Source organism: Oncorhynchus masou, chromosome 29 (assembly GCF_036934945.1).
Source record: "Oncorhynchus masou masou isolate Uvic2021 chromosome 29, UVic_Omas_1.1, whole genome shotgun sequence".
Taxonomy (NCBI): domain Eukaryota; kingdom Metazoa; phylum Chordata; class Actinopteri; order Salmoniformes; family Salmonidae; genus Oncorhynchus; species Oncorhynchus masou.
Genome location: NC_088240.1, coordinates 50633307 through 50649697, shown reverse-complemented (window position 1 = coordinate 50649697; position 16391 = coordinate 50633307). Strand labels below are relative to the sequence as shown.

Here is a 16391-nt window from a genome sequence, read left to right as displayed (position 1 = left end):
AAGGGTCGCCTCAGTATGTAAATAACAAGTCTAAGTAGGAACAAGGCCACTAATGTCACTACTTAGTTAACTTAAGTGTCCCTTAAATATTGTTAATCCAACAAACTGCCCATAGATTGAAACAGTGGAGCTACTGCAGTCAAGCATCATACAGTTTTAAAAGGTGTTTGGCTACAGTAGCTCTATTGTTTCAATCTATGTTCATTTTGTTGTCATCGTGTATATGTATAACAAATGGCATGTGTCCTAGTACATGTCAGAAAAACCCATGTATGTGTGCGCACTCATGTACATGTGTTCACCTGGTATTGTGGCGGGTGAGAGGGGCCCCGTGCGGGAGGTGGTGGCACTGGCGGGGGAGCCGGCGGGTGACGGCGAGGGCCCTCGGATGCCTGGCAGGTGGGGAGACGTGTGGGGAGAGAAGGGCGACTGGGTCATGTTGCTCTGCTCGCCCTGGCTGCTTGATACACCTGAAGTGCTCACGCCAGGACTCAGAGCGCCATCCGTGCCCGTGGGCAGGTCATCGATGGAGCCTGAGAGATCCTGCAGACACATGAGACAGGAGACAGCGGGGCCTATGGTGAGGAGACACTGTGGAAATATGCCGGCCTGATGGAATCGACACGACAGCTATTAGCTGACTGTACAGTTAGCAGTGAGACGTCTTGATAACGACCATGTATTTCCTATAGCTCTGTCTACTAGCACAACAGAAGCACATACAGGATGCAAGCGCAATTTAATCTCCTCCGTTTTAGAAAGCGTGACAGCACACTTTATTAGGTTTGGAGACATGTGACACACACACACAGTTGTCGTTATTGATCTTGTCGAGGAAAAGAGAGGGTATATTAGAGCAGGGCGTTGTCATGGTTACAGTGGACATGTGCCGACTCAGCGCGCCGTAACTCTGCCATGTGAATCTGATATACGCTCTCTCACACACACGCTAGGCGTGTGCGCCATCACTTTTGCTCTCGTTTTATCCAGGCCGGAGCTCTGCTCAAATTTACTAATATTCATCTCACAGACAACATTTCTGCAAGTCCACAAAACACTCTACGCATGCCCAATGACATCTACAGACACACACACTCAAATGATATACACAATAAACAGGGGTAGCATTAATTAACCACAACAACACACACAACGGTTTTACTATGTTAAGTCTAAAATGGGTCACACGGAATCATGCAAACATGTTTCAATGCATTATGATTTTAGAACAATGTAATAATGATTTATAGATGTATAGTATACCTTTGCACAGGTTGGGTGAGGACTCACCGGTAGGCTGGACGGCTGGCCTTGCATGCTGACGTCCTCCGAGACACTTTTGGGCTGGTTGGAGGGAGGGGCGCTAGACTGGGAACTGAACGAGTCCTGGGATATCTCCTGGGGGAGAGAACGAGAATCAGTATTGAAGGGCATTCACATACACATATATGCGCACATGAGAATGTACAGTGACAATACCAATGCCTTCCATCTGGTGAGCAAGTATGGCAACTGGTACTGCACGTTCAATGACGATATCAAAAGGTACCTCAATCATAAAACATAAATTGCGCGCACACATACACACCAAACTCAGTTGTACCTGCTGTGGTGGAGGAGGGAAGCGTTGGTAAGGTGACTGCTGTTGCTGTGGAGGATTCTGGGAGTAGGATGCAGGCTGGCCCTGTGGATGCTGGCTGTGACCTGGTGGTTGATGAGGGGGTTGAGAGGGTGTCTGGGGTTGCTGCTGCTGCTGTGTGGGGAGCTGCTGTGGGCCCTGCGTGGGTGGATAGCTGAGCTGGGGCTGTGACCCTGCTGGGACCTGGGAGCTGGCCTGCTGTGGAGGCTGGCTGGGAGGCCCCTGCTGCTGGGGGTAAGGAGGCTGACCAGACTGAGCCTGGGCTGGGACCTGGGAGTAGGGCGGCTGAGACTGCGGGGGCCCTTGGGATGGAACTGGCTGCGGGCCCTGGGACTGGGGGGGCATGTGGGGCTGCGGATAGGGCGGCCCACCCTGGGCATGTGAGGCTGACGTCTGGGGAGGGTGGGACTGCTGAGGGTAGGGTGTCTGACCACCCTGCTGTCCCAGAGGTGCCTGGGGGTAGGGCCCTTGCTGCTGGCCTGGGTGTAAAGCCTGGCCCTGTTGGCCGTAGTAGGGCCCTTGGCCCTGAGGCCCATAGCCTCCTGGTCCCTGCTGCCCATAAGACGGCATCTATACACAAATACAGATGAAAGTTAGAAAACAAGAAAAAGATTAGGCATATGACAAGCAAGCCATATAGTAGCGTGTGAAGAGGGCTGATTCCAGTGTGAGAGAATGTAGGAATAATTCAGCTTCATGACACCACTGACCTGCTGCCCGTACTGCATGCCCCCCATAGCCCCAGGGGTGCGGCCCTGCATGACCACCGGGTATCTCTGGGAGCCGAGGGGACCGTAGCCTTGGCCCGGGTATGCGTGACCCTGCTGGGCTCCTGGGGGTGGCCCCTGTCCAGGTTGTTGGGAGTATGGACTGCCCCCTCCGTACGGCTGGCCTCTCAACTTAGCCATCGGATCCATTGCACCTGGGGGCTGTGGAGCATAAACAAAGATGAAATACATTGCATAACATGAAAACTATTTTAAAAAATACTGAGAAGTGCGGTTGACCGGATGTACCATAGATCACAAAAGACTTGGATACAGGCAGATGACTATATAGTTTATAGGCACTAGCAGGGGTCTCACATGCAAACCAACTCACACATTTCAAGCTTCCCAACACAGCAGGAGCTATAGGTATGCGTTTTCTCATCCAGACAAACACTTAAAACATGACAAAGGGGAAGTCCATAGAACATGTGAGAGCATTACTAGAGCAAAGGGAAGGAGTTTTTTCCCCCCTTCACATTTCCCACGGTCATTAACCTGACTTTTACCTTTTTTTGTGCCATATTTACAGAAGTCAGAGCTATAAATAAATAAATCTCTCTCATCTCAAATGGAGGGCAGTCTGCCCAATCTTAAACACATCCCAGCTGTGGTCCTGTATGGCTTGTAAGCCAGTTTCCCTTCTGGGGGGGGGGGGGGACAATTCTGGCTCTGAATGAATGACATCATAAATGGAAGGAGAAGTAGCCTACTCAATATACTGTGTTATGATGTAAACACAATTAACTATGAGTAAGGTATCCTCTCAATGGAGAAAGTTCTTAAATCTCTCGGCCACCATCTCAATATTATAATTTCACTCTATGTAAATCGCTAACCCCTTAAACTGATAGGCCTATCTTGCTCAACTCAAAACATCCTAAACAAGGCTCGTCAAAATATTCCATGTCGATAACATTAATAACAACAAATGGACAAGCTAATGAAAACATGAGCATTAAATTTACCACAGTGGATTCTTATGGGCTTTGTTTCTTTATCTGTACCCTTGTCAATGCACACTGCTCTGAGACTTGAGACAGCTCTGGCACGTCACTGCTAAACAAAGGCCTTTAGAAATGAAGGGCAAAAAGCCTTTCTTGACATTTCCCAGCTTCCAGATAATTAATTGAAATAAATAAAAGCAGCACATGGCTAATCTGCATAAGACAGAGTGGAGACTCCCTAGGTGAGGGAGAGGTGACTGGACTGTCTCTGTGATTGGCCAAGGGAGGTTAGAAGGAATTCTTAGTCACACACAGAGAGACAGAGTGGCACATGAGATACAGCAGCTACTCATGTCTCACACACGGCTCATGTTCACCTCGCTATGCAGGGTCAACATACAGCAATGCCACAGGATGTAGACCTAACCTTGCCTCAGAAATACATCTGTATGTCATTGATAGATGAACCCATCAAATGGGACATAGTGGATGATGTCTCCCTAACACGTTAACATTGGTACGCATTACCATTACCAACGTAACAAAGATCCTATTGATGACCAAAACATTGTCAGGTAGAAGTGTGTTAGGGAAAGGTAAAGGTGCATGAGTATTACTGCTTTAATATGCTAGTGAGCTATGGCATGTAAGCAAAGACAGCTGGGCATACATCAGATAGGCCACACTGTAGTCTCAAAGCATGTACATACATTTCATGACAGTTGGTTAGGTCTGGGCAATATTCTTGGGTATATAGGTCGTCAGAGCAGATTTCAGCTTTCCATTATATTTACAGTGATCACACCCAAATATGATTGCTCCAGATTGTATTCTCAGATACTGCAGCAAGTTCTTGTTGTAGCCTACATAAGGGTTTCCCAAACTTGGTCCTAGGGCCCCCCCCCCCCCCGGATGGTCCTAGGGCCCCCCTACACAGCTGATTCAAACAACCAACTCACCATCAAGCTGATTATTTGAAATCAGCTGTGTAGTGCAAGGGCTAAAACTTGCACACAGGGGTGCCCCGGGACCGAGTTTGGAAAACCCTGGCCTGCATGGGTCAAATTCAGTTGCTTCCAAATGTGAAAAACCCTGTCAAAATAGAGTCTGTGCAACCTGAACTTGTCAAATCATGTTGATTTAGCAATGTCTTTATTTCAAATTCATATCACACCCACATGGTCTTATGGTCCTTCAAATTGTTATTGTGATAAATGTTTACATTTTTGTGATATGGATTGTTTGTGATGGATTGATCATCTGGCATCGACTGTACACATCTCAACCACTAAAAAAAATTGCTTAGTTTCAGATTTGTAGCTTATAAATGCATGGTGCAGATACAAAAACGATTTAAAATGACAGTATAATAAATTAACGTGGGTGATTTACCTCGTCATTTTACTTTGATCCAAAATAAAAGTGCTTAACAATGAGGGTAAAGATACTATGGCCATTTTCATCTGCCTTTCTTTATAGGATGGTGCAAATACGGTTCCGTACTTATACACGTAGGCTACAGAGTTCCGCAAACTCTTCTATTTGCAATGTTGGTTGCGGTTGTTAATGAATATAGTAATTCAACAGGTATGGGTTAGGCTATACAATGTTAAAAAAAAAAAGAAGGGGGCACACAATATCAAACTGGATTGACAAAGGTTAAACGTGAATAACTTGGTCAATGGGCCAATCTCTGACCATCTCTCCTTATTATAGAATGCATATAGAAGAGTGCAAACAGGCATGTCATAGGTGTGGGAAACAGATGACTTCAAAATAGTAATTTAGAGAAATTGCCAAAATTCTGTATGATTATGAGCAATCATGGATTTGTGCACTAATCAGGAACTGTTGTTGCTTTACAGCATATGCAATTATAAATGGCCAAGAGCACAGGGTGAGGAGCCAATCAGATCTCAGCTAGCATGTCAAACCAAGACCAACTGTCAACTGGGTTTGACAGCAGGATTTTTACCTCCACAATTCAAATCCCAGAGAAAAGCAATCTGCAGTCAGTCACACAAATCACTAGGCCAATGTTTACAAGCAGAATGCGGTGGGGGAAGCAGTTCCTGGCAACAGAGACGCCAAATGACACGGTTTCATAAATTAATAGGCCAGTGTGTTGATTAACATGTAGCATTTTACATCATTTAGTTACGTGTGCAGTCCACTTCAAATCACTTTCAAACACACACGAACACTTGAGTCTAGACAACATCAGTGGTCTGGGCTTGCAAGTGTTGTGCATTTCCTTCACAATTTCCATAATGGTCGAAACAGACTTGCCGACATAAAAATGTATAGTCTATTCATAAGCATTACATTGTAATCCGAAACGACTGACGTTACCAGTACAAACTATAAGAAATACCCATATTATGGAATAACTTTAATTACGTTATATACCGCCCTGCCGAGAAACAAGTCAGAGTCATGAATATAGGCCTTTAGAGCTTTTTCACCTCTTTCGAGATTCGGGCCTCCATTTTCTGAACGTTCGAAGTTCGATTTCATAAGGAGGATTACCGAAGAACAGTTGCCTGCAAGTGATACATTTCATACCAACTAAATAAATACTGTTTAATGAGGTGGTGTTGGAAAAACGAGAGGCAGCCATTTTAGAGTGTCTTTGCAAGCGAACTGGCTAGCAACAATGGCTGGCCTGCTACGTTTATGAACTACATACATAAGATTACACCAAATGTACAGCGCTAATTATTCGGTGGAACATGGGCCTTTACCTGGCTTCTACCTAGGGGTTGCCCTGTACTTCCAGGGCTCATAGGCGGCGGATGATGGGTCCTTTGTTGCCAACCCGGATTCCCCCCTCCATATTGACCGCTACTGCCCGTGTCTGTTGGTCCCTTACTAGCGCCTTCCTGATTACTATATTCACTAGATGGGTAATTTGGATATATACGAGTGGAGCTTGGAGAGGTTAGGAGCTGGTTGAGGGTTGGGGTAGACGTTGGCTGTGGATTCCCCATATTATATCTCTGGTTGTTGTAAGATGCAGCCATTGCTGTGGGTCCTCCTGCTGGTTGCTGCTTAACGTTAGCTGGCTGTCCCCCAGCTGCCGGAGCCTGTGTATTACGTGAGGGGTTCATGCCGTATCCTTGGCCAGAATAGGGAGTTCTGTTCGGGAATGGATTGTAATTGTTAAACTGGTGGTTAGAAAAGCCATGGTCGTGCGAATTGGGTTGATATGGGTCCATCATATTACTCGACGGCACGGCTGGACCTGCAGCAGCTGCCATGCCAGGGCTTTGTTGTCCGCCATGTTGATGAAAAGGGGCCCGGCCGTAGTGTTGACTGTATCCATAAGAAGGTGGAGGAAAACCAGACCCATGGTGGTGTACCATCCCGGGATGGTTATTCCCCTCGGATCCGATGGAATCATTCTGATTATTATTAGTCCTGGAAGGGTTCCCGTTCCCGTTCTTCATCTCAGGTTCCCCTCCTCCCCCTGCATTTCCAACATCGGCCCCGTCCTGCAGATCCCCCCGGACCGGAGACCCGCGCTCTAATCCCGGCTGCTTGTTTTCCTGCTGCTTTTCCCCCAGTATAGAATCCTCATGTGGGTCTCGATCCGGTTTCTTTAGTTCGGAAGGCGGGCTTGTGTTGAGAGTGGCGGCGCTGGCGACCTGAGCGGCCATAATACCCCCCTCTCTCGGCGAGTCAGTCACAATCAAACGCTAGCATTGAATATAAATACTTGTTTATAACCATTTATCCTTGTCCCGACTCATTCCCACCCCTTTCTCCGGACCGAATCCGGTTTTGTCTCCTGATTCCGATGTGAAAATAACTGGACACGTAATAATAAACCTCAAGGATGCATAAACATACATATATTCCGGGGGTTCTATTAGTGAGCGAGAATAGAGGCAAGGAACGGAGCGAACCAGCACGAGGCTCCGCGAGATACAGCCATTTTACTAAGCCGTACAGACAGAAGTAAAGTACGGATTGGAGCTAGGTGGGAACACGGAGTGGATTCGTTCATTTTTACATTGCATAAGGGCACAAGTGTGGTTGCATTCATAAAGTGATTTTTGGGTTTTAAATGCAACGATTCTAAAAACATTAATCGTTGCTTCGTTCCATTCTATCGACTGTTTTTGAACAATTCAACATGCGACAGGCCAAATTGTGATACACTCAAAGTACAAGATCCAAAATGTTAATACAAATGTGTTTTACATTTGACTCTATAAGTAACTATTGATATGAGTGTGATTCCCCTCCTTCTCAGGGCAAGGTCAAGGTTGGCCAGCGTAGTTCAATGTTGGCGGCTGAGAAAGCTGTGTTCACTGCCCATCCCCCACACCCACAAGAGGAGTGTTTCTGCTAGCGCGGCTGCCGTTAGGAAAGAGAGACAGACCGAGAGGGGGTGGGTAACGAATTCGTTTGAGGGTGCATTAGTAGTCTCGTTCTGGCAAATTTTTCCCTCTAAAATTCTGAGCTAATATCAATTTTAGCCCCCAACTTGGTTTTGATATTTAGAACATGCTAACATGACCAGATTTGTGTTAAGACCTTTTTTTGTTTCACTTCCTCATTCATTCTGGCGACCTCATCACATAGTATGCACTCCGCACACGATGACACATCGACACTGGTGAAATGCTACCCCCTCAATCCTGGCCAAGAGCAGGAGTCTTTCAACCAAAGGATATTCATTGAACATGGATACATCATAATGAAACAATGTATCTAAAAGTTATTATTCACACTTCCAAATCATGACCAGTCAATCATCAGGCGCCTGCTTCCTGTTGGGGGGGGGGGGGGGGGGAATTGGGTTGTTGCATTTAAGCCATATTCTGATCAATGTGAGGCTAATCTACAGTCGCCCCCATACACAAACACAGTTGTACATGGGGCGCTAAGGAAAAAGGCAGTAAGTGCCAGTCAGGAGCCACACTCACATGTATAAACATTCACAACTCAACCTCACATTCTTCCTCATAGCCTGAGAGTGATGATCAGTCCCAGACCATCACATACACACGTAAACAAACACACACATTGTCTGGAGTGTGCTGAGGAAGGAGGTGCCACTCTATGACACACACACACTAGGGAATGCTCGACAGAAGTGCTACTCTGTTACTGTAGAAAAGGCCCATGGAGTTGTTGGAAGAATCCTTTAATTCATGGCCACTTGCTCAGCTGGGCCAGGGGCGCTTTAATTAGGTCAGGTGGAAATGTTCGACAGATCTCAACTCCGTAAAAGGAGGAAATCGCCATTGCCCGATCTCGCTGCTCTCTTCCTTAACTTCATCTAATCCAGAAGTTCTGTGCGCCATGAATCCACATAAATCCACCGAATCTGATTCCTTTCATCTGAACTATCTGTTGCGATCGGGAGAGTGGGCAATCAGTTATTGTTTATAGTTATTACCGCGGAGCGCGGTTTAGAGAGCACGCTTCAAACCTATTGTGTAATGTGAATGGGCAATGATCACGGCCCTACGGATCATCACAGGCCAATTATGCCACCGATATATGGTTAATATGTAATGAAATTGTACATAATGAAGACACTTGAAAGGGTGAAATATGAAACGTCATTGTTTGCTGAACTGATCGATTCTGATATCAAACTAATGGGGATTATAGATTGAATAACCAATCACTGTTTGTATTATTCTTCTCATGATTATGATAAATAGTTACGAGCTTAAATGACTCAAGGATGATTCCCATTGACTTCTTAATTAACTGGATTGCTGAATTCCCTAATTATGTTAATGAATGATTGTTATGATTTGATCTTGGTGATTATGAATTTGATTGGATACATGTTATGAATTTGATTGGATACTTGTTATTCTGTTTCCTTTGTTATGCAGCACAGACTACTCAGTAAATATACCACTTTATGATTAAAGGAATTCCTGCCTCAGTCTCATCCATTCCTCTGTCACCTGACCCCTGTTCACCTTCACTGTTAGTGATCCTACCTGTCCAGCTACCTATACAGATTTCACTAATCTTTCAAAGGCACTTCGAGCCGGATAATGACTGAACCAAAGACAGGTGAAAAGGAAATGGAGAAGGAAGAATTGTCTCCACTGGAAGGAAGAAGAGCAGAGGAAAGAGCAGCTGAGGGAAAGGTATTGTAACAAATACAAAAATCCAGTAGCTAAGACTAAAGAAACAAAGAAGGCTTCCTCCTCAACCACCAGCAGCACCAGGTTATTTTAAGGATTATGTGGTCGAGTTTCCCACACCAAAGGGCAAAGTGGGGATGGATCAACTGTACGTTTCAGCCATCAACCATCCCCTCCAAGCCAAGGACAGGAAACTGCTTTGGGACGGGAATGTGGTCTACAGGAAGAACCTATGGAGGAGGTAACTCCAACCGCACAGGTCGGCCAGCTTCCTGAAGCAGGCTCCGCTCACCCCTTAACTAAAGGGAAATTGTCGTGGCACTCTAGACAGAGTTCGACCAATGGATACCCCTTTGGAAGTGGCCATGGCAGCCGCCATTCACTAGCCTTCAGCGATTCACAGACCTCTGTCCTACGAGAGAGGATGAAACTACTAGCGTTGGAGGGAATTGAGCGTCAGATTGAGGAGGAACGACAGGCTGACGAACGATGTCACCTATTGGATGTGCGGGCCCATAGAGCTCTACAGGAACGAGAATTCATTGCCAAGGACCTGGCACAGCAGCGACAGCACCGCCGAGCAAGAAGGGAATTGAAGGAGGCACGAATGGTCTCATCCTTCCTGGAGAGGAACGAACAGGGAGTTGACCTGACCACCCTTCCACATGGACCTGACCTGTCTGCCTTTCTTTCCCAATCTGCTCCTCTGGTACAGCATGGCACACAGTCCCCGAAGGCTCCAAGGTCAACAGCCAACACGCAGCATGGGGGACAGGCCGCTCCGCCAACGCCCTCTATGCCAGTGACACAAGTTAGCATTCCTCCATCTAGACAAAGCATCACTCCTTCGCCTTTCCGCCAATTACCAACCACAGCAAATTGTTCCTCTCGTCCATGGCCTGGGCCAGGCCAGTCATCAAACATGAGGTGGGAGGGCTCTTATCCAATTCCGGCTGCCACCAATGTAGGGTCTGGGACAGTAGGGGACAGGCCCAATGAGGCCACAGTGAGCTCATCAGCAGTCCTAGGTTTATCCTTCACGCAACCCGAAGAGGGAGCCAACATTATGAAACTGCTAGTAGTCTCAGCCTAAGTACTGGATACTTGGAGGTCGAGGAGCCATTCGTAAGCATCAATACGCCTGTGTGGAATGTCAGAGATGGCGGCCCGGAGCCACTGTGCCCAAAATGGCAGTACCCCCTGCTCACTTGCGCCTCCTCAAACCACCCTTCTGGTCAACAGGAGTAGATTGCTTTGGCCCCTTGACGACCAAGCTAAGTCGTCGAGTGGAAAAGCGCTGGGGCATTCTATTCAAGTGTTTGACAACTAGATGTGTCCACCTGGACCTACTAGAGAGTTTAGATACTGAAGCCTTCCTCATGGCCCTGCGGCGGTTTATCTCCCGACGGGGGAAACCCTACGAGATCCTGGCTGACAGGGGCACAAACTTCAAGGCAAGAGAAGCCAGGTTCGAGGAAGCCTTCCAAGCCATGCTTCCAGGATCATCTGACGGACCAAAAAATCTCATTCAAATTTAACCCTCCAGGAGCTCCTCATTTTGGAGGAACATGGGAGCGGTTGGGACCAAACTGTCACTGAAACGGTCTTGCGGACCGTCCTGATAGAGGTGGAAGTGATACTGAACTCCAACCCCTTGGGATATCTCTCTGCAGACATCGCTGACCCCAATCCCGTTACACCGAATATGCTATTGATGGGAAGCCGAGATGCATCACTTCCTCAAGGCATGTATGCTGATACCAACCTCGTTGGCAGATCCCGGTGGCGACACAGCCAGATCTTGGCTGACCATCTCTGGGTCCGATTCATTCGGGATTACCTACCAAGCCTACAGCACAGAGGGAAATGGTGGAGAGAAATGGCCAGTCTGGAAACTGGCTAAGTAATAATGATTGTGGACCTTCAGCTGCCTCAAGCCTCCTGGCCGGTGGGCCGTATCACTAATATCATGCCTGGGACCGATGGTCGTGTTATATCAGTGGAGATCCAGGTAAAGAACCGGACATATATACGGCCAGTCGCCCGACTAATTCCTCTCACTGAGATGACAGAGGACGGGGAGCAATGAGCCTTTTTGAGGAGTGTGGAATTTAACAGTAACCCTTTCACAGACAAGAGCACATCGACAACACACTCTTCATGAATGATGGCACTTTGCCCAGTACTCTAAAACTAAATCTGCCAATGTGCCTTTGAGCAAGGCATTTAACCCCAATTTGTTCCAGGGTTGGCCTACTACTGTGGCTGATCCTTTAAAACAACACATTTCACTGCACCTATTCGGTGTATGTGACAATAAAACATCTTCTAGATTTGTATACCAGACGAGCTGATCCTTTAAAACAACACATTTCACTGCACCTATTCGGTGTATGTGACAATAAAACGTCTTCTAGATTTGTATACCAGACGAGCTAAATTACTTCTATGCTCACTTTGAGGTAAGTAACACTGAAATATGCATGAGAGCATCAGCTGTTCCGGACGACAGTGATCACGCTCTCCGTAGCCGATGAGAGTAAGACCTATAAACAGGTCAACATTCACAAGGCCGCAGGGCCAGATGGATTACCAGGACGTGTACTCCGAGCATGCGCTGACCAACTGGCAAGTGATTTCACTGACATTTTCAACCTGTCCCTGACTGAGTCTGTAATGCCAACATGTTTCAAGCAGACCACCAAAGTCCCTGTGCCCAAGAACACTAAGGTAACCTGCCTAAATGATTACCCGACCTGTAGGCTCACATCTGTAGCCATGAAGTGCTTTGAAAGGCTGGTCATGGCTCACATCAACACCATCATCCCAGAAACCCTAGACTCACTCCAATTTGCACACCGCCCCAACATATCCACAGATGATGCAGTCTACATTGCACTCCACACTGCCCTTTCCCACATGGAGAAAAGGAACACCTATGTGAGAATGCTATTCATTGATTACAGCTCAGCGTTCAACACCATAGTGCCTTCAAAGTTCATCACTAAGCTAAGGACCTTGGGACTAAACACCTCCCTCTGCAACTGGATCCTGGACTTCCAGACGGGCCACCCCCAGGTGGTAAGGGTAGGTAACAACACATCCGCCACGCTGATCCTCAACATGGGGGACCCTCAGGGGTGTGTGCTCAGTCCCCTCATGTGTCCCTGTTCACTCATGACTGCATGGCCAGGCACGACTCCAACACCATCATTAAGTTTGCCGATGACACAACAGTGGTAGGCCTGATCACCGACAACGACAATACAGCCTATAGGGAGGAGGTCAGAGACCTGACCGTGTGGTACAACGACAACAACCTCTCCCTCAACGTGATCAAGACAAAAGAGATGATTGTGGACAACAGGAAAAGGAGAACGCCCCCATTGTCATCGACGGGGCTGTAGTGAAGCAGGTTGAGAGCTTCAAGTTCCTTGGCGTCCACATCACCAACAAACTAACATGGTCCAAGCACACCAAGACAGTCGTGAAGAGGGCACGACCAAACCTATTCCCCCTCAGGAGACTGAAAAGATTTGGCATGGGTCCTCAGATCCTCAAAAGTTTCTACAGCTGCACCATCGAGAGCATCCTGACGGGTTGCATCATTGCCGGGTATGGCAACTGCTCAGCCTCCGACCACAAGGCACGGCACAGTACATCACTGGGGCCAATCTTCCTCTATACCAGGCAGTGTCAGAGGAAGGCCAAAAAAATTGTCATGCCTCCAGCCAACCTAGTCATAGACTGTCCTCTCTGCTACCGCACCGCAAGAGGTACGGGAGCGCCAAGTCTAGGTCCAAAAGGCTTCTAAACAGCTTCTACCCCCATTCCATAAGACTCCTACACATCTAATCAAATGGCTAACCAGACTATTTACACTGCCCCCCTCCCCTCCTTTACGCAGCTGCTACTCTCTCCTATCATCTTTGCATAGTCACTTTTATAACTCTACCTACATGTACTTATTACCTCGACTAACCGGTTCCCCTGCACATTGACTCTGTACCGGTACCCCCTCTATATAGCCTCACTATTGTTATTTTACTGCTGGTCCTTCATTTTTTGTTACTTTTATTTATCTTTTTGTTGTATTTTTCTAAAAAATCCATTGTTGGTTAAGGGCTTGTAAGTAAGCATTTCACTGTTGTATTCGACGCATGTTACAAATAACATTTGATTTGGTTATAATGGCAGTCGGGATACGGCCTTTCAAGGTACTACAGTCTGCCATAATTTTTCCAATGTTAGAAACATCTGTGTAAGCGCCTACATCCCCAATTGATAATAGAAGAGTCATCTATCTAGGAGGTCCATGCTAAAGATCAATCTTGAACGGGCATGTTTAATATCAGGGAACTATAGCGGAAAAACCTGGAAGGATTTGGACTGTTCACTAAGGACAAACGGTCTCGGAGGAGAGATGGAAAGAATTGTCCCTGTTCTCTCAAAGCCACTATACTGTATATACATAAGGGACAGTTGCTTTGGAAGACATGCAGGGCCTTCCCATCCCAGAGAACAGACACAGGGCCAGTTGTGCAGAAACACATTTAATGTGGCTTCCTCACCCCTCCCAATTTAGTTTTTTTTGGCCACCTGTAAAAGCTGGAGTATAATTTCTTAAGGGATCTAGGGAAGGGGATTTGGATACACTGGTGCCATCTCCTGGTCAGAAAGGACCTTAAAAACAAATACAATAGCCTAGATGTCCTATTTATACGGAACAAAAATATAAATGCAACATTTAAAGTGTTGGTTTCATGAACTGAAATAAATGATCCCAGAATAATTCCATATTCACAAAAAGCTTATTTCTCCCAAATGTTGTGCACAAATTTGTTTACATCCCTGTTAACATTTCTCCCTTGCCAAGATAATCCACCACTTCACAGGTGTGGCCTATCAAGAAACTGATTAAACAGCATGGTCATTACACGGGAGCTCGTTGTGCTGAGGACAATTAAAGGCCACTCTAAAATGTGCAGTTGTCACAACACAATGCCGCAGATGTCTCAAGTTTTGAAGGAGCGTGCAATTGGCATGCTGACTGCAGGAATAACCACCAGAGCTGTTGCCAGATAATTTAATGTACAGTTCTCTACCATAAGCCGCCTCCAACATTGTTTTAGAGAAGTTGGCAGTACCTTAAACCGGCCTCACAACCGAAGACCAAGTGTAACCACGCCAAACCAGGACCACCACTACAGGGATCGTCTGAGACCAGCCACCCGGAGAGCTGATGCAACTGAGGAGTATTTATGTCTGTAATAAAGCCCCTTCGTGGAGGAAAAAAATAAAAATTCTGATTGGCTAAGCCTGGCTTCCCAATGGGTGGGCATGGCTCCCAAGTGTGTGGGCAGGCCCACCCATGGCTGCGCCCCTGCCCAGTCATGTGAAATCCATAGATTAGGGCCTAATGGATTTATTTGAATTTACTGATTTCCATATATGAATTGTAACTCAGTAAAATCTTTGAAATTGTTTTGTTCAGTATACATAATACTGTAAATAAGGTATGTCACATTAGACCAGTTATGCTTGGCCCAGTCTCCTTCACCAGCCATGTTTTTTAATCAAATCCAATTTTATTAGTCACAGGCACCAAATACAACAGGTGTAGACCTTACAGTGAAAAGCTTACTTACACACCCTTAACCAAGAATGCAGCTAAGAAAAAGTGTTGAAGAATTTACTAAAATAAACTGAAATTTAAACAAAAACAAATATTAAGGAGCAACACTAATATAACAGTAGCGAGGCTATATAAAGAGGGCACCGGTACAGAATCAATGTCAATGTGCGGGGGCATCGGTTAGTCAAGGTAATATGTCGGTAAAGTGACTATGCAAGGACAATAAACAGAGTAGCAGCAGCATAAAAATGGGGGCAATGCAAATAGTCCGGGAAACAATTTGATGAGCTTTTTAGGAGGCTTATGACTTGGGGTTAGAAGCTGTTAAGAAGCCTTTTGGACCTAGACTTGGCGCTCCGGTACTGCTTACTGTGCGCTAGCAGAGAGAACAGTCCATGACTAGGGTGGCTAGTCTTTGACAATTTTTAGGGCCCTCCTCTGACACCGCCTGTTATAGAGGTCCTGGATGGCAGGAAGTTCGGCCCAAGTATTGGGCCAAATGCACTACCCTCTAGTGCCTTGCGTTCGGACGGCAAGCAGTTGCCATACCAGGCGGTCATCCAACCAGTCAGAATGCTCTCGATGGTGCAGCTGTATAACTTGAGGATCTGAAGACCCATGCCAAATCTTTTCAGTCTCCTGAGGGGGAATAGGCGTTGTCGTGCCCTCTTCACAACTGACTTGGTGTGTTTGGATCATGATAGTATGTTGGTGATGTGGACACCAAGGAACTTGACACTCTCAACATGCTCCACTACAGCCCGCCGATGAGAATGGGGACGTGCTCCGTCCTCCTTTTCCTGTTGTCCACAATCAGCTCCTTTGTCTTGATCAAGTTGAGGGAGAGGTTGTTATCCTGGAACCACACTGCCAGGTCTCTGACCTCCTCCCTATAGGCTGTCTCATCGTTGTCGGTGATCAGGCCTACCACTATTGTCGTCGGCAAACTTAATGATGGTGCTTGGCCATGCAGTCATGGGTCAAGAGGGAGTACAGGAGGAGACTGAGCACCCACCCCTGAGGGGCCCCCATGTTGCGGATCAGAGTGGCGGATGTGTTGTTACCTACCCTTACCACCTGGGGCAGCCCGTCAGGAAGTCCAGGATCCAGTTGCAGAGAGAGGTGTTCAGTCCCAGGGTCCTTACTTAGTGATGAGCTTGGAGGGCACTATGGTGTACTTTTGTCCAGGTGGGAAAGGGCAGTGTGGAGTGCAATGTAGACTGCATCATCTGTGGATATGTTGGGGCGGTGTGCAAATTGGAGTGTGTCTAGGGTTTCTGG

At 46.7% G+C, this 16391-nt stretch overlaps 1 protein-coding gene across 8 annotated transcripts in view; it reads right to left on the bottom strand.

The window, feature by feature from the left end:
- LOC135519948 (AT-rich interactive domain-containing protein 1A-like) overlaps positions 1–16391 on the bottom strand; it is a 41059-nt gene that overhangs the window by 15123 nt on the left and 9545 nt on the right. For 3 of the 8 annotated variants that reach the window (XM_064945190.1, XM_064945192.1, XM_064945191.1), the window contains exons 1-5: positions 6098–7325; positions 2350–2568; positions 1604–2209; positions 1264–1398; positions 303–543 (exon numbers count right to left, since the gene is read on the bottom strand). In XM_064945190.1, coding sequence (XP_064801262.1) covers positions 303–543; positions 1264–1398; positions 1604–2209; positions 2350–2568; positions 6098–7012 — 2116 coding nt within the window. In that variant the 5' untranslated portion in view covers positions 7013–7325. Of the gene's footprint in view, positions 1–302; positions 544–1263; positions 1399–1603; positions 2210–2349; positions 2569–6097; positions 7327–16391 lie in introns of those variants that run through there. The other 5 variants (XM_064945195.1, XM_064945196.1, XM_064945194.1 and 2 more) reach the window with 4 other exon arrangements.